Raw genomic sequence first — 22,204 nt, 5'->3', positions numbered from 1 at the left:
TATGAACTTGCTTGGCATAAAATACGATAATAGGAAGCTAGGGACTAATATGTAATTTCCCCTTTTCTTAATTATCTTCTAGTTGGTTCAATTCTCGAGGGTCGAATGTTTTGAAGCTTAAAAATGTCTTTTTAGGTTTTGTTTAATTTAGAAACAATGGATGAAGGAAGAAAATAAATATTTTAACATGACTTTGGCTTTTATACTTAAATAAACTTTATTTAATTACTAATTAAATTAATTAAACTTAATTAGTTAACCTTAAACCAAGTTAATTAAGCTAGTGGATTTCATCATCATCCACCACTACTAAATAACCATATACTAATGTTCCATTTACTCAATTAGGCCTTCATTTAATTAAAATTATTAATGACTAATTTTCACCATTTTACAATTTAGCCATTATATCTTAATTAACTAACAGTTCACAAAAATTACTAAACCAAACTTTAATTAAACATTATACTAACCTCGTAAATATTAAATAATAATATTTTACATACTCAACCGTCAGAAATGGGGTTTTCAAAATACTATTTTTGACACCACTAAAAAACGAGTTGTTACAAAACATGATAAATAATCATTTCCAGGTCAAATACGAGCTTATGAAAGCTCAATACCATCCTGGGGTCAAATAAGGACTAAAATGAAAAGTTTTCAAAATATCTCAAGTGGATGTCACAACTTCCAGGGCTTAGTGTTGCGACTTTGAAGATAGTAGCCAAGCTTCATAACTTAAGGATTAATTTGTAAAGTTCTCAAAATAAAACAGAGTTGATGTCACAACCTCAATAGGGTACGTCGCGACGAGGTAGCCTAGCGTCACGATATTCAGGGTGTGAAGTTGTGACTTCCATGGTAGACCACTTGTCTCCATTTTTCTTCCTTCAATTTAACCTAGCATACTTAACATTAGTTAGCCTCAAGGCCTCAATCTTTCATTCCTCATAATCAATCATGTTAAAAACATAATTATCAAGTCATTAGCATCATTTCCATGGATGAACAAAACCAATTTCACACAATCACAACTTATATACAATCATTTTGACCATTTCTAGCATTGGAAAAAAATATTCCTAGGTACATGTCATTGACATAATGAAAGAGCTATACAAACTTAGGTGAGTCAATTGTAGATATCTAGATGTTGATTTCACTTTCCCAGGGCTTTGAGAATACATGTACATGTGTACAAAATAAACAAACAGTACATTGAGCGATAAAGCTCTGTGGTACTTTCATGATCCAAAATAATATAATATAAGATAAGAAAACAACAACGATATGACATGATGCACATAGTCTTAATGTCTACCAATACATATTCCATATCACAACACATTTACATAACCGTTTTTACATGAAAGTGCATATATATCAAGTGGCAAGCCAATTCAACTATCATGGCAATGGAATGATTCAATCCAATTACATATACCAAAAACCTATCTTAAAACATTTTAGCTATCAATATCAATTCATAATTTAAAGACCCATAACCTTAACATTATGACATTCAATGCCAATTTCATTCCATATCTTTTAACCATTTATGAATTATTCAATTCCTTTTTATGGAGTCTATCGACTCATTCATGCTCATCTCAACCCCAAGGCTTGTTTTCAACTAGTTTTCATGGTAGATTACATGTTTTTCTCAATTCATAATCCATATACATATATGCAATCGATTCCACAGAATTACCAATTTCATTTTTGGCATCTCATATCAAATTTACAATTTATAACCTTTATTAACCTGACTCAAACTTGGATGGATACATGAATCATCCAACCAACACACCAATTGGCACCGAAGTGCATCATCGAATAAATTGAAGTAGGGAAAATTGGCACGTAATGTAACAACCCCTTTTTGGGTCAAATCGAAACAGTGGTTTTGGGACCACAAATCTGAAGTTAAAATATAATTTTATTATTATATTAAAGTTTAAAGCATGATAGAATTATTAGGTGAAAGTCTCGTAAAGAAATTTTACTGTTTGAATGCTTAATTCGGTAAAAAGGGCTATATCGCATAAAGCGTAAAAGTTGAGTTCTAATAGCTAAAGGTATTAAATAGCTATAGGGCTTTAAAGTGGAAGTCCTTATATGTTAATTAGCCCATTAGAGTTGATAGTGGATTTTAATGGCTTGGCATTTGTGTAATTTTTAAAGTTTATAAAGGTTAATTAAGTAATTAGGTAATTAAATTAATAATAAATAAAACCACATTAAACACCATTTTGTATCATCTTTCTTCAACCGAATTTCACAAAGAAGAAAGCCATTTTTGTGCTTAACTTTCGACAACCTTATATCCTTCAATTTGGTATGTATTTTTAATCTGTTTTTAATTGTTTTTATGTTTTTGTGATCGTTGCAACTAGTACTAGCTAGCCTGTGTCTTCGATTTCAAAACTGTTAAAGATTTTGATAGTTTCTGTTGATGAGCTTATGTGTTCTTTGATGTTTAATGGTGAAATATGAATATTTGATGTTAGATTTTCATATTTTATAAAGTGATTTTTGATAAAATGTAAATTAGGGATTAAATTGTGAAAAGATAAAAATGTGGGGTTAAAAGTGTGAATAAATGTGAAATATGGGCTGTTAGGGGCACTATTCTAATTCGTCCAAGCATGGGTCTTGTTGAATTTAATGAATTTTGTGTATTTGTGAAATAGGGACTCAATTGTAAGAAATGTGAAAGTTTAGGGCCAAAGTACAAATTGGCTTAAATATGTGTTTTTGGACTGAATTGAATGATTATATGATTAAATGAGTTAATTTTGAATACATATAGATCAAGAAAAGATGAATCCAGAATTAGATCGGGGGAAAGGCAAAATTATCGAGTAATCGATCTGATTCGTCAATTCCGAGTACGAGGTAAGTTGATAAGTAAATAAATGTTTTTGAATTTAATGCATATGTTTTATACATTGTCAAATTTGATTTGTATATAGATATACATTGTCGAATTTGATTTGTATATGGTTATATATTGTTGAATTTGATTTGTATATGGATATTCATTGTCGAATTTGATTTGTATATAGATATACATTTTCGAATTTGATTTGTATATAGATATATATTACCGAATTGATTTAAGCATTGGATGATTGGTTTCGTGCATGAATTGATTTAATTACGAAGTCGAAAGCTCCGAATGAACCTTAGTAAATGTATTGGATATTGATGTCATGATATTAGGACTTCCGATGTGTGATTTCGTGTAAGACCATGTCTGGGACATTGGCATCGAAGTGAGATAACGTGTAAGACCATGTCTAGGACATTGGCATCGTATATGATTCGTATAAGACCCTGTCTGGGATAGTGGCATCGATACGCGTTAACATGTAATACCATATCCGGGATATGGCATAGTACAAGTTTTATATGATTTCCGTATGATCTTAACAATTCCGAATGTGAATTTGAGTTGAATGGTTCTGGTAGGTGTGAAGTTATATGTTCATGCAATATTAAGGTAAGTTTAGTACTTAATGTGATAATATGAAATTATATGAGTTAGTTAAATGTTTATGTGTTTGAGATTTATTTGAATTTGACCTAGTTGAATTGAATTATAAATATCATTGAGATGATTCAGAAAGAGGTTAGTACGAGACGATACAGGCACGTATAGAACCTATTCAAGTATTTAATAGAGAAAGATAATGAAATGGTATTTGATCATGTTTTAAGACATGAGAAAGGTTTGTTGTAATTGTATATATGGTGATGTTATGCACAATTAGTTGAATTGTATGTATTTAATGTATTTAATTATTCACTTATGAGCTTACTAAGCTATGAAGCTTACTTCGCGTTATTTTCTTATGTTTTATAGAGAATCAAGGCTAGCTCGGATCCAAAAGTCATCGGGAACATCATCACGCTATCGGACATCTAAGTTGGTACTTTTGAATTGTATATATATGGTATATAGCATGTATAGGCTAGTGTCACGGTCCGCAGTTCAAAGCCCGTGACCAGCGCACCAAATGCATCCAATGGAGGTCTGTTGCTCAGATGGGGATCATTTGGCCCACAAGAACTGGCCCGATTCAAAGAGATATTGGAGAAGCTTTGTCGATTGAAGCTTTGGTTGGCCCGATAGCGAAGAGATGGCAACTTAGGCTAATATGGTAACTAATCTTAGAAGATAGAGGGAATCATATCTTGTAAAGATTAGATTAGATTTGATAAGGCTTATCTTGTAAATCCTAAAATTAAGGGATATGGTTAAATCTCATCCGTCGATGTAATTGTATCTTGACTGTCGGTTTTGGGGAGCTCAACTATAAATAGAGAGCCTCCCCTCATTTGTACTCACTCTGAATTGTTTCATTATTCTTTGTGAATAAGAGAAGTAGAGAGCATTTACTCAAACACTTTATGCGCTCTTTACGTTGTTCTTTGGCTTAGCTTCTTTTGGCACAATCGCTCCGCTATACAAGTTGGTGCCTTGGAGGAATTCTAAGGAATCCTCACTTTTGGTCGTAAAGGCTGACTTAGGCAAGTTTGGAGCTAACGGATCGCCTAAGGCCGCACGGTTAGCGAGACGAAAGGTCTAGCCCCGTGACAAGTGGTATTCGAGCCAAGTTTTGAACCAAGTGATATCTGAGTTGTTGGTTCAAAGGCACCGTTGGGATGTCGAAAGAAGAGTTCGAACAAAGGTGGGCAAGGAAGTCTTTGAGGGAGACAATATCGGCGAGAGAGGAACGTGTGGAAAAACTCGAGGTTCCATGGAGGATGTAAAGGAGGCACTCGATGGGCTCGAGGATCGCATAGCAAACTGGGAGGAGCAATCCAGAGACTATGTAAAGATGTCTCTCGGTTCCACCATGGATAAGGTAAACGAGTTGTTTAATTCACACGAGGATAAGTCAGCCGGACAGAATGATGCTCTCGAGGCCATGATGATGGCTTTGAAGGAGGAAGCATGGCCACGACGAGGGCTTTGAGCACAAGAATAGAGGAGCTCGAGGGAGAGCTGGCCTTGTGTCAAGCAGCCGTGGGGAAAGGAGTGGCGAATGCAGCACTCAGTAATGAGGATGTCCCAAAGCCGAAAGAGTTTGTGGGGACAAGGTTTGCATGTGATGTGGACAATTTCTTGTGGAGGATGGAAAACTACTTCCGTGCCAAAGGCATCGTGGAAGATGCAGTTAAGGTAAACACTGCTTCAATGTTTCTTACTGACATTGCGCTTTTATGGTGGCGAGGTAGGACCACAGATAAAAGGCATGGTGAGATTGGGACGTGGCAAGAGTTCCAATGCGAATTGAAGGGACAATTTTACCCAGAGTTTGCCGAGGAAGAAGCTCGGGCAAAGTTACAAGGGATAATGCAACGGGGCACAGTGGGGGAGTATGTTCGAGAGTTCAAGGAACTCATGCTCCAAGTTTCAGAGGTGACCGAAAGAGAGGCATTGCTTGCTTTTCAAAAGGGATTGAAGCCGTGGGTCAGACAGGAGGTGGAACAAAGAGGTGTCCAAAAGCTGTCGGAAGCCATGACGGTAGTTGAGGCCGTGGTCAAGCTTGGTCTAGGGAAAGACAAGCTTGGGTCTTCCAAGTCCGAGGAAAGGGCGTATGTGAAAGGGATCACAAGGAAGATAGAGTTGATGGCAATGGCATGGCGACAATGGTGGTAATGGGAAACCACGAGTTGGGAAGAAGAAACCCAAGAGGAAAAGGGACAAGCTAAAATGCTTTCTTTGCGACGGTCCACACATGTTAAAGAAATGTCCGAGGAAATCTGCGCTTAAGAAGAAGCCGGTGGAAAAGGCCTTGGTACTTGGTTCGAGCGCAAGGAGTATCGAAGCCAAGGAGGCCAAAAGCGAGAAGAAGCCAGTGGAGTGCTTCTTGTGTCATGGTCCGCATAGGTTGCGAAAGTGTCCAAGGAAGTCTGTCATCAAGGGGAACGATGGAGCAGACAAGGAGCCCAAGAAGCTTGGTTCGAGCAAGGGAAAAGCCGAAGCCAAGAGGGCAAAGAGGAGCAAAAGGAAGCAAGTAAAGTGCTTCTTGTGCCGTGGTCCGCATGAGTTGCGGAACTGTCCAAAGCAAGCCGGAGTCAAAAGAAAGGCAACGTCTGAGCTTGGTGAGTCATCGGAGGGGCTTCCACCCAAGGAAGAGGTGAGTTTGTCATCGGACTTAAAGGAAAGAGTTGCGATGAAAACAGTGAAGCTGGGACCAATGAGGCTCAAGTTGAGTGAAGCGTCAGAGTTGGCCGAGTCATCGACAAGGCTTCCACCTATGGGAGAGGTGGGTGGTGCATCAGACTTCAAGAAAAAGGAAGCGATGCATGTGGGACAGTTGACCAGAGTAAATGCAGCGAGTAGGACGGCTCGAGTTAAGAAGCGACGTAAGCCGAGGCAAGAGTCCCGAAAGAAGGGAAAGGCTAAGGCGTCGAGACGAGACCGGGGCGAATCAAGTCAGTGCCATTCGGAAGTCGCAACGGGACGTTGCGAGAATGGGTGGGGGAGAATGTCACGGGCCGCAGTTCAAAGCCCGTGACCAGCGCACCAAATGCATCCAATGGAGGTCTGTTGCTCAGATGGGGATCATTTGGCCCACAAGAACGGCCCGATTCAAAGAGATATTGGAGAAGCTGTCGATTGAAGCTGGTTGGCCGATAGCGAAGAGATGGCAACTTAGGCTAATATGGTAACTAATCTTAGAAGATAGAGGGAATCATATCTTGTAAAGATTAGATTAGATTTGATAAGGCTTATCTTGTAAATCCCTAAAATTAAGGGATATGGTTAAATCTCATCCGTCGATGTAATTGTATCTTGACCGTCGGTTTTGGGGGAGCTCAACTATAAATAGAGAGTCTCCCCCTCATTTGTACTCACTCCTGAATTGTTTCATTATTCTTTGTGAATAAGAGAAGTAGAGAGCATTTACTCAAACACTTTGCGAGCGCTCTTTCTGTTGTTCTTTGGCTTAGCTTCTTTTGGCACAATCGCTTCCGCTATACAAGTTGGTGCCTTGGAGGAATTCTAAGGAATCCTCACTTTTGGTCGTAAAGGCTGACTTAGGCAAGTTTGGAGCTAACGGATCGCCTAAGGCGGCACGGTTTGCGAGACGAAAGGTCTAGCCCCGTGACACTAGTGTCATCTTGGTTTGTTTAGAGTTATCATATTAGCCATGAGATTTGGCTTTTAAAGGTTAGTGTGTATTTGGCCATATGAATTGGTTGTTTAAGTGTTGAGAAAATGCATGTTTGAACTTAAGATTTATTGATGATTATAGTAAGTTAAATTGATATACTTTTGAGTTAGTTTGGTACTAAAGTTGAAATGAAATGAACGAATTTTATTAGTTAATTTTTATATAGTATTATGAATGTTGTTGACCAATTTGATAAGTAAATGTTTTAGGCATGATTTAAATATGTTTGAATGTGAAAATGTGTTGGTTTCTATATTAATTGTAAATTGTCCGATAGGGCTAGTAATGCTTCATAACCTTGTTCCGGTGACGGGCACGGGTTAGGGGTGTTACACGTAAAGTGCATACTGGCGCACAAAGTGCATCTTGGCACATGAAGTGCATCCTAGCACATAAGGGCATAAATCCGTACACAATCCAATCCTATGGCAAGCCAACTATATCCGACATAGCCCGAGCAACTAATAAGGTACTAATGTTCAATTACATTTTGCAATTCAATACATATGCCAATTCTCAATTATATTCACAATCAAAATCCTATTTCATGATCAAATTCCATACATTTCATATTATATAACAATTTTCTACTCAATTTTCCATATCACATATCATAATTCAAGTATTTCATGTCATTTTCCACATTAAAAAATAAATATGGTCTCTCACTAAGTATGGAAATGATGTGATAATTAATGTAATTTTTTGAATTATTATTTAATTAATTGAAGTTCGAAAATGGAATTAAATTAATTGGTCATTGTGAATCTATTGAATGTAGAAATTAAATATATTTTCTCATAGATTCTTTTATGATAAAGTTCTTATGATTTTAAAAGAATTAGAATTGGGTTGAGAAAATTATTTAATGGAAAAATTAATTTAAAATTAATTTAATAAATAATTTTCATTTTGGGAAATAGAAAAACATGTACTAGGTTGGATTAAATTATAAAGTGCTGAGTTAAAATTCCAAAAAATACGTATAATTAGACCTAATATAGGAGATACCCAAAACCCCTTATATTAAACTTGAGGGGGGACAACCCTAGTAAAATAAATAGGTTAGTCGCCCCTCTTTCTCCTAATTCAACTAGGGAATTGTTTTTCTATTAAATAAGCATTAATTGCATTCTACTAATTCAACTAAGTTTCACTTCTTCTCCCTATAAATAGAAGGCACCGGTAAGGCTAAATACACAATTTTGAGATATTGTTATTTTGCCTGAAAATAGTCAGAATTTATTTCTAAGTATAAAATAAATTTTCAGAAATAATAATTCTTCTAGTTTCTATAAGAATGAAAGATTTACTTTCCTACTGAAAGTAAGAAAATTATTTATGGTTTTGTGTTTGATTCATAATCTTTCGAGCCCACACTCGAAGTGATTCGTAGTACGAGAATAGCAGAGAATATCATGGGATTGAAAGCCGGGAACGTTAAGGATCCGTCTTGCTCAAATCACATGTACCTTTCGGGAAAAGTTTATTGCTATAAATATCACCAATCGACTCAGTTTTCAAATTTTTATTTTTCCACTGTGTAAGAAAACTGTTTTTGAATTGGATTTTTTTCCAACACCACACTTGTCCCATCTTCGATCTGTAACAAAAAAACTCTTATATATAAGATCTTTCGTTCCTTGAACACCAATAGAGAAACACACACATGGTTAGTAGCTCCAGAAGCAATGAACTAGTGGTATATTGAATCCTCTATTAAGAAAATTCCAATCATAAAGAGTTTCATACCTTTTCCCTAAGTGGCTAGGTAATTCTTCCACTCTTTGCAATTGGCCATGAAGTGCCCTTTCTTATTGGAGAAGAAACACTTAGACTTAGATAAGTCTTTACGTTTCTTGGCTCTCTTCCTTTCCACCTTAAGTGGCCCACAGGGCTTAGTCTTATTTCTCTTAGCATGGTTTCCCTTCCCTTTAGAGGAAGAAACAACCGCTAAGTTTGTTTCTAATTTTTTAATCGGTTGAATATAATTCAACATCAACTCATAGGATTGCAACTTCTTCATCAATTGTGTAAGCATAGTTTCTTGTTCCTAAGGTTATATGCAGCCCAAAAGCCTGCAAAGTCCTTGGACAAGCTTTGGAACACCATTTCAATTTGTGAGTTCTAGTCCAAATTGGCCTAATATCTACGATCTTGACAAAATAACCCATAAAAGTAATAATATGGTCTTTTATTGGAGTACCAAGTTTTTGTTAGGCATTCATCAAACTAGTTATAGCTGACTTTCGAGCCAAGATAGCTTGGCCTCTGAACATTTGCTCTAGTTTTTCCAATATCGCTTTGGTAGAATCATAACTCTCCCGTTGCTTATAAAAAGTATTGGTCACGCTTGTAGCATATAATAACAAGCTCTCATCAGATTCTTTCCAACGATTTCTAGCCTCAACTTGGTTAGCCGAAGGACATTTATTATCAAGAATTGTCTTAAGTTTCTCACAGCTTAGGACAACCATAAGGTCCCTTTTCCATTCAGTATAGCTATTTTCCTTCAGTTTGTTCTTAGTAAGTATGTTTAATAAGGGAGTAGATGCCATTTTCGAGCTGGAAAAATAAAACATCCATTCATCAATATTTTTGTCTTAAGCAAGTATTTTGAATTTTTTTTTGCAACATTCAATATACATTAAGATGACGCATGTGTTACATTAATCCTTGAAAACATTAGTAAGTCATTAAAACGATAACTGCTACACCTATTGAATTAATTCACCTTAGGGCAATCTTAATCAACTAGTAAGAACATAGATTTTCATCTAATTAGTATGTGAACGTAATCCCTTAGGGATTCACATGTACTAATAATTGTTTCATGTTTGTTCATCATTTTAACTTAAATAGAGCTTCATGGGAAGTTACTTAACTATAATGATCTTGAGTGTATAACCATCAACTCAACATCTATCATAAGATGTACCACAAATGATTCATCTTAGGACGATCTCACTAAGTAACATGTATTGACTAGTTTTCCTCTTTTAAAAGAAAATTTTCTTCGGTGAATTCCACATTATAATAGCTACCTCAGGGCCGACAAATTATCATATGTTATTCTAAGATAGTTATGTCTTTCTAAGAAATCTCCTTAGTGGAATCCATATGACAATACCTACCTTAGGGTCAAAAAATTGTCAAGTCATTACAAAAGACCAATGATGGAGGTCGTAAGTCTTGTTTAGGGACCTTCTCCCACTCAATCTTTTATAAAACAAGCAAGGTTTTTAATGTATGATTTCAATCATGAATGATTAAAATGTCATGACAAGAACATGTGACATTTTTCCCTAAACTATATAGCATGCTTATCATACATATGTATGACATTACTTTTCAGTGAATTTAAATATCATCATGTTATAACATAAAAGTAGATAATTAAACTGAGTTTGACCAGCCAAAGTTTCCATGATTTCATACTAGAAAAATAGATAATAAAATTTTTTTACATTTATAACCCCAAAACATTCTTTGGGTCTTCTAGGTGAAAGCCAAATATTCTGGTTTTAGATTTTCTAAACTCCAAACCTTGAAAAAACATCAAAGGGATCTACCATCGAACCGTCATTGCCACCACAGGTTATCGTTGTCACCGCTGTTGATGCCACTGTCGGCTTTCATCGATCACCCCACTACTAGTCTTTTGCTAGTTGGTTGGGTTGGGTTTGTGCCATCTTAATCAATTTGGGATACATCTCAGTTCTTTGGGATTCATCGAAAAAATCAATTATAAAAAACTTAAGACTGTTTCCGGCTCATATGAATTATTCTAAAATAAATCAAAATGAAACCTACATAAATATGATATTCCATAATCTAATTACATATCCCAAAAATTTAATAAAACCTTAATTTATACCAATCAAATATCTAGGAATCATAACTTTGGCACAATTACTTTATCATATATATAGTAAAATAATGAAACTATATTCATTCACATACATAACTCAAAACATGCATATAATTACAAGAATTCCACATATTATCAAAATTAACCAAACATGAAGAAGAGAAAAAAATTGGTATCGGTTTATATTATAAACATAGCACAACCTAGCTCTAATAAAAATTGTTAGAAAAATACGGTTAAGAAAAAGATTTTCAGTTACAATGAAAGTTTAAAATTTTTGAAAATTGGGTTGATTTGTGATATTTATAAAAATAAACTTTTCCCGAAAAGCACATGTGCTTTGTGCGAGAGGGATTTGTATCATTCCCAGCTTTCAACTGAACGACCTTCTTCACTATCCTCATACCCCAAGTTCTATTGAGTGCCGGCTCGAACAACAAGAGCCAAACACAAAACAAGAAACAATTTAATTATTTTCAGTAGGAAAGTAAATCTCTCAAATAGAAATCGATAGAAATTGTAATTCCTAGAAAATATAATTTATTCTTAAAAAGTAAATTTCCACTATTTTTTGGCAGAATAACAATATATGAAACTTGTGTGTAAAAAATTATATGAATAGTTCTACCAATACCATTTATGTATAAGGAGAGATATGAGAATCTTGGTTGAATAAAAATAACACAAATAATATTTATTTAATAGAAAACACTTACTAGTCTAAGTTGGAGAAAGGGAGGGACACACCTTAGTAAACATTACTAGGGTTGCCGCCCCTCACCTATCATATGAGGGGATTTAGGCCTCTTTTCTATTAGTCCAATGATATGTGCTTTTTAGATTTTTGACCCAACACTTTATAATTTAATCCAACTTAATATTTGTTTTCTATTTCCCAAAATAGATATTTTTTTGTTTAATTAAATTAATTAATCATAACTAAATTAATTTCCCAATTAAATAATTTTCTCAACCCAATTCTAATTTCGTTAAAGTCATGACAACTTTACTAAAAAAGAATCTATGAGAAAATATATTTAATTTTACATTCAACAAATTCATAATGACTAATTAATTTAATTTTGTTTTCGAACTTCAATTATTTAATTATAATCAATTAAATAATAATTCAAAAATCTTAAATTGATTCTCTAAGTAATTTCTATACTTAGTGAGAAATGCATTCATTTGTGAATGTGACTCGTTTCTCTAACTTTACTATTTCCATTTATTTATGTTCGTTTAGTTCTTCGTGAAATTAATGCATGGTTTCAACAAGCTAGGGGAGGGACCAATTGGGCATATATAATTATGGGTTAAACAATTTATAATTAAGTTTCATCTTTTCGCCTATTAATTATAAACTTATTTAGTCACAAAGTCATTCCATTTTAGTATTGTGACTAAGCTCTCCCTAATTGCATACTATTACAAAAGCTACTAAGTGCTCATAAATGACCTTGTCATAAGTGTGTTATTCTCATAGGGTATCCTTAATCTTTTTGGGATAAACTTCTTCTCCCAATATGATCCTATTTTATCTCATGATAACCATTACATATTTCTTCATGAAAAGTCAATTACTATGAAATAGTAATCAAGCCATTTATTATAAAGACAAATGACAGGTGGCTACTATTACTTTTCATCTATCATGTACTACCGATGAGAGGATATCATCTACCCATTAGTTAGGTTATGAATTTCACTATTGTGAACGATGCCACATTCTACAGAAGTCGTATACCCAAAGCCCCAGCTTTTGGTTCCTTATCTATTTGAACTCATGATTTTACTTACATCAAATTATGCGAGTCACACATACATAGTACCTCATCCATTCAGGATTAAGGTATGCCACATTATGAACATCACAACTTAATAAATCCATAAACGGATCTAGGATCTATTCTACTTGGATCCTGCCCGATGTACTATAAATCTAGTCAGTCACATCTATGTCTCTATCTTTGGGGAGTCAACTGCTCCGATGCTCAAGCAAAGTATCTCCCCGATTAGACTTGATTGATGACATGTTAGTCTTTCAATTGATTTGCTCATTTTCAATTACACTAAGGACATATTTAGGTTCATCTACTAATACAAGTTGTCTTTCCATATTACAATCCGATCATATAATTCCCCTTAATATTAATTAAACATTAAGTAACCAGTGGGCCAATATTTGCTTCTATTTTGCTCTGCGTGCAAAAATATTGAGGACAATATAAAAAGGGTATTAAGGTAACTAATGTATATTCTATTAAATCAATTTATTTAAAAATTACAAGTATACAAAATAAATATACTACAATTAGGACATCAAATCTAACACAGGAATCATATCAGAAGCCAGCACGAAGCTTTAGAAAATTGCCTATGAGCCAGCTCGTAAATAAGTCAACACATCGCAGGCAAAATCGGGGAGGATGGAACCTTGGCTTTCCACTACCATGTTTTGGTTCGCTAATGGTGCTCAGCTCATTCTCTCCTTGGGGGATATTGAACTTCAACTCATATTGTTCAGTTGTAACCCTTAATATTACAACAATCGTCTCATCTCATCGAACCTTGTAGTGCATCGAACTAAACCACCCAGACAAATAGTCCTGTCCAATCTCTTCACCACCGTTTTTCGACGACCCTCCACACTCATACTACTACCAACCTCCCCACCCTAGTTTCCTCTAATCATTTTCGATAAAAATAAGCTAAAACAAACCCTTCAAGCTACAATTAACCAATTGGGCTTACCAATTACATGAACTACATGCTAGTATAAACTACGCCAATGAAATATGAGCTTCAGTCCAAAGAACATTTTCGAACACAGCTTCGAGCCCTATGGTAGCTTTACACCTGGCAATTTTAAATGTTGAAATGGAAAGTAATAATTGGCAATGCTTCTCGATAATGTGTTGTAATGCATAGTCATTAATGCAAATTTATAGAGGCGTGCACCCTCAAGCAATACTGATCATGCGTACATCTCACGTGCATGCTCTTGACATTTCAAATTTCAAGCGCTAAACAAATAATTACCACAAAACACTTTGGAGAACTGAAAACCTAGCCACATTATAACCTCCCTCGCAACTGGAGGGGAAATTGTTATACCCTAACCTCTCGAGAAGTTAACTTAATCAATTCCTCGAACACACTCTTCAACTTAACACTCACGAAGGTCCCACTTATTAATCACTATCTTTAACTCCAGTTACGACGTCACATTTGAGATTATTAAAAGCACGTCCAATCACCACCCTACCTAGACTTATAGTGGTGGAACACTTAACCGCTTGCCTTTGACCCACCTATAAGATCTCAACATGTGGTGTCTTGAAAGGGTATATAAAGCTCAAAGCTCCTACAGGATAGAGGGTTCTCTCTCTCTCTCTCAGAACCGGAGCTAAGGATATATAAAGCTCAAAGCTCTCAAAAGATAGAAGATTTCTCTTGTTTTATCATATTTTAATATTTTCTCTATTATATTCCTATTATATTTATAACAAAGTAAAAAAAAGTTAAATTGAGCCATTCGCACATGATAATATAAAAGATTTTTATTTGACTTTCTACATCAACTCGCTCTCTTGGGCATGCATAAAACCAATCCGATAATAAAAGGTTAATATGCAATTTATTTCCTGAATTTGTCTAAAAGTATCTAGTTGAAACTAATAGCCAATTTGATGGTGATATGTGACAACCTTTAAGTATACTATGCGACAGACATAAATTATTTTTAAAAATATATATATAAATTAATAAATAATTTTTTTACATCAAGAATGAACCTAGACAAAATGCATCTAGTTACATCGAATCGGACATATTTTTAGTACGTTTATATATATATATATATATATATATATAAATAAAATATTAATTTTAGGTTATTATTATTTTAAAAGTACATAAAATATAAATTTATAAAAATATATAAATTTGGACAACCATATGTCTAGGTTTATTTTTATGTAAAAACTTTTTATATATTTTTATTAATTTATATATTTTAATTTTTTAATTTTATATATATATTTAATTTTATAATAATATAAATAACCTCATATTTTATAATAAATAAAAATATAAATTTACTAAAAATACATCTTGAATGCTAGACAAATTGGTGTCCAGATTTAGATGTATCTAGACAACTATTTATTCAGGCTCATTCTTGATGTGAATTTTTTTTAATTTATATAATTTTGAAGTTTTTTATTTTTAAAAATTTTGCTTGTCACATAACATGCTAAGAGGTTGTCACATGTCACCACAAAATTAGCTATTAGTGCCACTTCAACATAAGTTGAGTGTTAGTGTGAAGGTACCAATCTAGGGAACGAAATATAAGTTTAAGTACCAACTAAATACTTTTGGATACGTTCAAGGGGCAAACTACATATTAGCTCAATAATAAAATATGGGTTCGAATATCGAACCGACAACTTCCAACTCAATACTATAACACAATATAAAAGGTATAAAACTAAAGTTATTTTTATATCATTTCAGTATATTTTTATACGATTAGTATTTTAATGATTCAATTGTCATATTTCATTCATATATATTATGCATATCAAATTTGATATAAATTAAAATTTTCTAACTATTTGTTTTATGTAAAATGCTTTCAACCATTCTATAAATATTAACATATACACTTTTTAGATTGATATGATAAGAATATTAGACTGGTTTGAAAGTTTACATTCATGACGAGTACAATTATATTAACAAATTCAACAATTAGATAGTTAAAATATTAATCTTATGATAATATACAAAATGTGGTTTTACATTGATGTAAGTAGATCCTCCCAAAAGATAATACATAAATACGATCTTGTCAATATTTAGCCTAATATCATTTTTAGGCATCAAAATTTAAATAAATATATAACATCTTGAATATAATTAAATTATGGCATACCCACGATGTGGATGAAAATTTTATTTAACAAATATATAAAAGAAATTGATATGAAAACTTAATATAACTTTGATTGAAATCGTAGAATTGAATTAATGAAAACTATGACGCTTTTGTTCAAATCTCATTATTTCCTAGGAATGGCAACAAGTAAGATATTTGTAGGTATTTTAACTATTCAAAGTTAAATTTGTAAATTTGTCTAAGAATCTAATTCCGCTTATTATCGGTAGGTTATTCAAATATTACTATCCGAATATGAAATTAATACTATTGTCCACTGAATATCGAATCCAAAGAAAAGAACAGTTCAATATTTTCAAATCAATTTTGCATATCCAAATTTACAAAATTTCGACTTTGAATTTGTTAAAAATTCTTTTACATATATAAAATCAAAATTGTAAGCATTTTGTAGCAAGTGGATTTGAATATCCGAATTTAAATCCGTATTCATTATCTGAATAAGCAATACGGATTCAAATAATAGATATTCAAAATATTTATCTGCATCCGCTCTAAATTTGTAATTGATAATAATTTCAAAATCCAAATTCGCTCTAAATTTGTAATTGATAGTAATTTCGAAATCCAAATTCGAATATTACTCAAAACCACAATATTCGAATCCGAATCTATAAACTAAAAATTGAATATTCACAAATATCTCAATCAACAATTCAAATTACCATCTATATAATTCCTCTCGTGTGTATATATTTCTTTTAGATTTATCAAAAGATAAAATAAAATAGAGTAGCTTAAGCTGAAATCGATTAATGACTGTCCGATTATCCATTAATTCATTATAACAGTATAGATTATGACAAGTGAAAAAACATAAACACCGCATTAATATATGAATTTCCAGGTTTGCAACTCACGTAAAATCCACAACCATAGTAGAAAAACCAAAACAATTTGAGCAAAGCCAAAAAATAAAAACATAGGATCTTACAACTTTTCACCTGCATTTTATTCACCACAAATAAGAAAAGAAAAATTGCCTTCCTGCCTCCCAGCATTTTGCTCATAGCAAATATTCAAATAACCTATATCGACTCAGCTGGATCACAGGTGAAAGGGGTGCAGGAGGTACACATCATGAAAGTCTCATTCGAAGGTCTCGAATTTGAACAAAAGGAGAGCAAGTTAAAAGAGATTAACAAAAATGACATGTTAAATCAGTTTCAATCATCGTGTGAGGTTTTCGAAGAACCCTGCAAAGAATGTGGTGACGTAACCTGTTGAGGAGGTGGATCATCCGAATTTTTAATCTCCGAGTTCTGATGTTTCTTGCTCAGAGAGTCAGTGTTCCGTGCCAAATCAGAGAGCTTTGACGGCAGAGGAGCTTCAGACAAATGGGCTGTTGGTGACATTCTTTGATATGGTAAGAGAGACGTATCCAACACGGATAAAGGGACACTTAGACCATAATTATAAGGATATCCCATGTATGGGTGATCGAATCTGCAAGTTGGCCCATATTTGCAGAGACCATACATAGCATAGCTAGAACATATGGCTTGCCCCTACATATAGAAGAACGAGACATAATCAACATAATTATTTTGCTTTAAGTGATGGGATTGTTAGAAATGGCCATCTGCATAGCTTCATCAAAACTAATTCACCTGTATGGATACTTAGCTAAATACCTGACAGGGTGAAGACTAGAGGGAAACTTACAGGTCTAGAGGGAAGCCCGAGTGGGCCAATGCTGTTTACTGCTGAATTTGCAATCCTTTCCTTTGGATGATGGTACTTGCAATCAGATCCATATTTGCAAGTGCCTGTGTTCATATAGTACCGACATTTGGGTTGATCAGGTCTTTCAGGAAAATCTGAAGCAGACGTTGATGACAAAAGCATCTGCTCACTAGAACCTGACTCAGCGGGATTCATCAAGTTGTAAGCGAAATTCGATCCAAGAATACCAGCAGAAGATACAGGACTCATATTTCCCTGATCAGATTTAAATTAGAAATGACCAAAACTAAAATAAGGTGGAATGGGAAATTTTCAAACCACTTTTTAAAACGCAAAAAATGCATTGTATAAGGTAATATAGTTGCAGTAAACTGTCAAATTCATACGTCAAACAATAAAATGCATAGGTTACTTCAAGCATGTCCAAAAAAGAACAGGAGAATATGGGTATACGAATTTGTAAAATAAATAGTATTATATTAACGTTTGTCTAAGACAACAGCCACTTGTGTGAATATAAAAAGAGCATGCCCTTACAGATATCCTCAGCAAGCAGCCAGGCAACAATTGAGCACAGATAAGGGCATCTAATGTTCCTAAGGTTGTACTCATTCAAGAGAAATTATGTTTCTGATGGTAAGTGAATTCATATGAAAAATGGAGTCAAGCCAAATTTTATAATAACATCTCAATGCCAACCACTTTCAGTGAGAAAAAGTCAGTGATACCATTCGTAACCGACAAAAATGCTAAAAGCAGGCAACTACAATGCTAGAAACAGATAACTGAAAAAAAACACACAGTAAGTCTTTACGGAAAAAAATGATTAATTGCTTTCCCTCAGATAAGAAAATGCACATCATGAGTCCTTCCTGATAACCATGCAGAAAACCTTTGGGACCAACCGGTCTTAGCTGCATGTGGTAAAAGAAAGTTCATAAACAACTTTTTTTTATAATCAAGACCACATCACTTTATTATCAAAACTGCTAAGGTCCTGCTCTTATCACATTATTCAAATATCCACTGATTACATACAACATTCAATTTAGCTATCTGAAGGCACATAGAATTGAAAGAAGATCAAGACTGTGTTTATGCTTGCAGAGAAACATGGGGCTTGCTCTGGAAAATGAAATCAACTTAAACAAATATAAAAATCAGTGCAACATACTTTGCATTTTACACTGTAAAAAAGAAACTCTTTAGAAGGACAGCACCTTGCAGAATTTTAATTGTACTGACCACAAAAATCTGTAGCCAGAATTTCAGATGGGCATTACTGAACATAGGAAGAATTCACTCACCATGTAGGTGCTCCAACCATGAGCAGGAATTGTGTTTTGAGAAGGAGAAACAACAACAGGCATGTAGCTTTGGGTTTGTACACGTGGTCCAGAGACATGAGGTGGCCTAGGTAGTGACCATGAGGGTAATCCACCAACATATGGCACACCTGATGGTGGCAAAATCGATGATCCCACAGCATTTGCAGGTAAGCCAGCCCCAGGTGATGCAGGCTGGGGATGATGGAACTTGCACGCAACTCCAAACTTGCATGATCCAGTCCGCATGTAATAAGGACATGATTTTTCTTCCTGATAAAAACAGAAACAGCATGAGACAATAGATGGTAAAGGAAGCACACAAGAAAGAAAAAAAAAACAAAAAAAAGCACCTGACGCATAGGGAGACCAAGATCGTTAAATGTAACAGGTCCGGCCCCATTCCTGTCCTTTGGATGATGATATTTACATGTGGATCCATATTTGCAAGTTCCAGTCTTTAGAAAGTACTGCAAGGTTTAAAGAAAATTTCTACATTAAAATGTTTTCCACTAGAAATACTTTGAACATCAGTTTCCCTGAGAGAGAGAGGGGGAGGGGTTATGCATCACTTCACCAGGTTAAAAAGGAAACATCAGCACAACAGTGAAATTAAGATGATAGTCTCTGCTGTACGATGGGTGAAACAGAATAATCAACGTACAGTACACCACCAATAATAAAAGAAACAACGAAATGATGGCTAGAATAATCAGAAAATTCCATTTCACTACATATCATGTTAATATGCATATGTACAAATCTTGTCTGCTATATATATACAAGAGCTACACATACCCAGCAGAAAATGGCAACACAAACATTTCCAGAAAAGGGAGGTTTTATAGGCTATAGCAGGAATCCACTAATCATAAATGAGAAAGTATATATACCCCACAGTCTGGCTGTCCAATTCTTTCAGGGAGTTCTTCTCTGTATTGCCCATTCTGCACCAAATAACAACATACTCAACCAGTACATCAGCAGAACAACTTTATAAGAGAGAGAGAGGCACGCTGAGGTTAAAAAAACTCCACAAGTGAGATTAAAAAACAAAACTGCAAGTGTTCATTTTACTATACTAAAAATAAAGCAAGAATCTGAATCCACTGGTTTTACATCTTGAAATTATCAGTCACTAAATGTCATCCACTTCAAAAGAAGACAAATAAAAGCTTTGATTACCTGAGCATCATAAACCGGATGATTGAAACGACAATTACTTCCATAACCACATGATCCAGTCCTTAAAAAATAAGAACAATCCGGTTCACCCGGACGATCAGGGTACGAGGCTGATCTAGAAACACCCACCTCTTGATTGTTATCATTAATTTTTAACCGCATAATTGCTTCTGGAAAGAGAGGGTAAAATCCCCAAAATTAACCAAATCAGAATCTCCCAAGAATGCACCAAATGAACCATTTAACAATTGAAATAACAAACTTTAAACCAAATTTACTGCTACCATAATTTACAACAAACAAGAAGAACAAAGAAATAGGAAAAAAAAAACAATTTTCCGATGCTCCAAAAAAAATATCAAACGTTTCAATTTAAATTAAAATATGAAAAGTTACTTTTCTGTCCATTACAAAAAGAAATTTATGATTTACACAAGAATTTAAAACATTGATCACAATGGAAAATGATCAAAACAACAGAAAATTTCTTAAAAGAAAACAGAGAAAAAACTATAAAGTAGGATTAGATCTTTGTATAATTTAAAGTAAGATGTAGGGTGCAAAGAATCGGTGTTACCTTCAATTTTATCAGCGGTTTCATTCGACACAGCATTGTTCTGAACTTGCCGATTATCAGGCATCGGTGATGGCAGCACAGAATTTTGTAAAACCGTTTCTTACTTTTTGATCAAAACGAAAAAAAAAAATGTAAGGGAATAAATCAAAGCAAATGCTGTCGGATTTCAAATAAAAAATCTTTGATTCAATATAAAATGATGATGATGATAATCAAGAGAGTGAAATAAGAGAGATTTTTTATTTCCGTGTGAAAACTAAGAAAGAGTTTATAAAGAATCAAAAAGTGAAATCCTCGAAAATATTCCAATTTTTTTCAACATAAAATTTCTTTTTATCTTTAGAGTTGTGAAAGGGAAATGCCGTTTATTTTTTATTTTTCTTTAATTGCGAAAAACCAGAAAATTTGTAAAATTTTGAAAGGATTTCATTTCTCAAGTAAGCTTCTTTCAGGTGCACCGATAATAAATTTTCTTTTCGTTTCGGGAGTGAAAAGACATTATTACCCACACATGATGATAAGGGCTAATTGTAACAAACATCCTAAATTATGCATCAAATTTTAAATTGATCTTTAAACTTTAAACTGTTTTAATTCCATCCTAATTTTTTCTTGGATGTTAATTGGTTAGCATTGATCAAGTAGCTTTTGTAATGATATGTCACTAGGGAGAGCTCAATCACGATACTATAATAGAATTATTTCGTGACTAAATGAGCTTATAGTTAATAGGTGAAAAGTTAGAATTAATTTATAAATCATTTGACCTCTAATCACATACGTCCAATTGATCCCTTCACTAGCTCGTTGAAACCAAAAATGAATTGCATGTTGAAGTAAATGAATAAAAATTGATAGAAATGATAAAGTTAGAGAAATGGGTAACATTCGGAAATGAATGTTGTTTCTCACTAAGTATGAAAATGACTTGAGAATTAATTTAAGTTTTTTGAATTATTATTTAATTAATTGAAGTTCAAAATGGAATTAAATTAATTGACCATTATGAATCCGTTGAGTATAGAAATTAAATATATTTTCTCATAGATTCTTTTACTATAAAGTTATCATGATTTTAATGGAATTAGAATCGGGTTGAGAAAATTATTTAATTGAGAAACTAATTAATTTATGATGTTTATTTTGAAAAATAGAAAAATATGTATTGGGTTAGATTGAATTATAAAATACTAGGTTAAAAGTCTAGGAAATACATATAATTGGACCCAATACAATAGTGCCCAAAATCCCCATCATAATACATATGAGGGGAGACACCCTATTAGTTACTCCTTTGTCCTAATTCAACCAGTAGATTGATTTTTCTATTAAATAGACATTAAATGCATTCTATTAATTCAACTAGGATTTCATTTCCTCTCCCTATAAATAAATAGT

At 33.7% G+C, this 22,204-nt stretch overlaps 1 protein-coding gene across 1 annotated transcript; it reads right to left on the bottom strand.

Moving 5' to 3' along the window:
- Nucleotides 1-16,840: 16,840 nt before the first annotated feature.
- On the bottom strand, nucleotides 16,841-21,132 carry LOC105800152 (zinc finger CCCH domain-containing protein 3). Its single transcript, XM_012631096.2, has 7 exons — nucleotides 20,807-21,132; nucleotides 20,230-20,399; nucleotides 19,938-19,991; nucleotides 19,398-19,514; nucleotides 19,027-19,317; nucleotides 17,699-17,974; nucleotides 16,841-17,541 (listed from the first exon to the last, which is right to left on the bottom strand). The coding sequence occupies exons 1-7, from the start codon at nucleotides 20,868-20,870 to the stop codon at nucleotides 17,200-17,202; spliced, it is 1,314 nt and encodes a 437-aa protein (XP_012486550.1). The 5' UTR covers nucleotides 20,871-21,132; the 3' UTR covers nucleotides 16,841-17,199.
- Nucleotides 21,133-22,204: the final 1,072 nt, after the last annotated feature.

This window comes from Gossypium raimondii, chromosome 7 (genome assembly GCF_025698545.1).
Source record: "Gossypium raimondii isolate GPD5lz chromosome 7, ASM2569854v1, whole genome shotgun sequence".
Classification (NCBI taxonomy): domain Eukaryota; kingdom Viridiplantae; phylum Streptophyta; class Magnoliopsida; order Malvales; family Malvaceae; genus Gossypium; species Gossypium raimondii.
The sequence above is the reverse complement of the archived record's forward strand: the minus strand, read 5'-3'. Positions and strand labels throughout refer to the sequence as shown.

Bases quoted from the DNA above. Each gene is read 5' to 3' on its own strand.
- LOC105800152 (XM_012631096.2), bottom strand. From the start codon at position 20,870: ATGCCTGATAATCGGCAAGTTCAGAACAATGCTGTGTCGAATGAAACC. The intron at 19,318-19,397 runs GTGCTTTTTTTT...TGTTTTTATCAG, and splicing joins TTGGTCTCCCTATGCGTCAG to GAAGAAAAATCATGTCCTTA. The intron at 17,975-19,026 runs GTGAGTGAATTC...AAATCTGATCAG, and splicing joins ATGGTTGGAGCACCTACATG to GGAAATATGAGTCCTGTATC.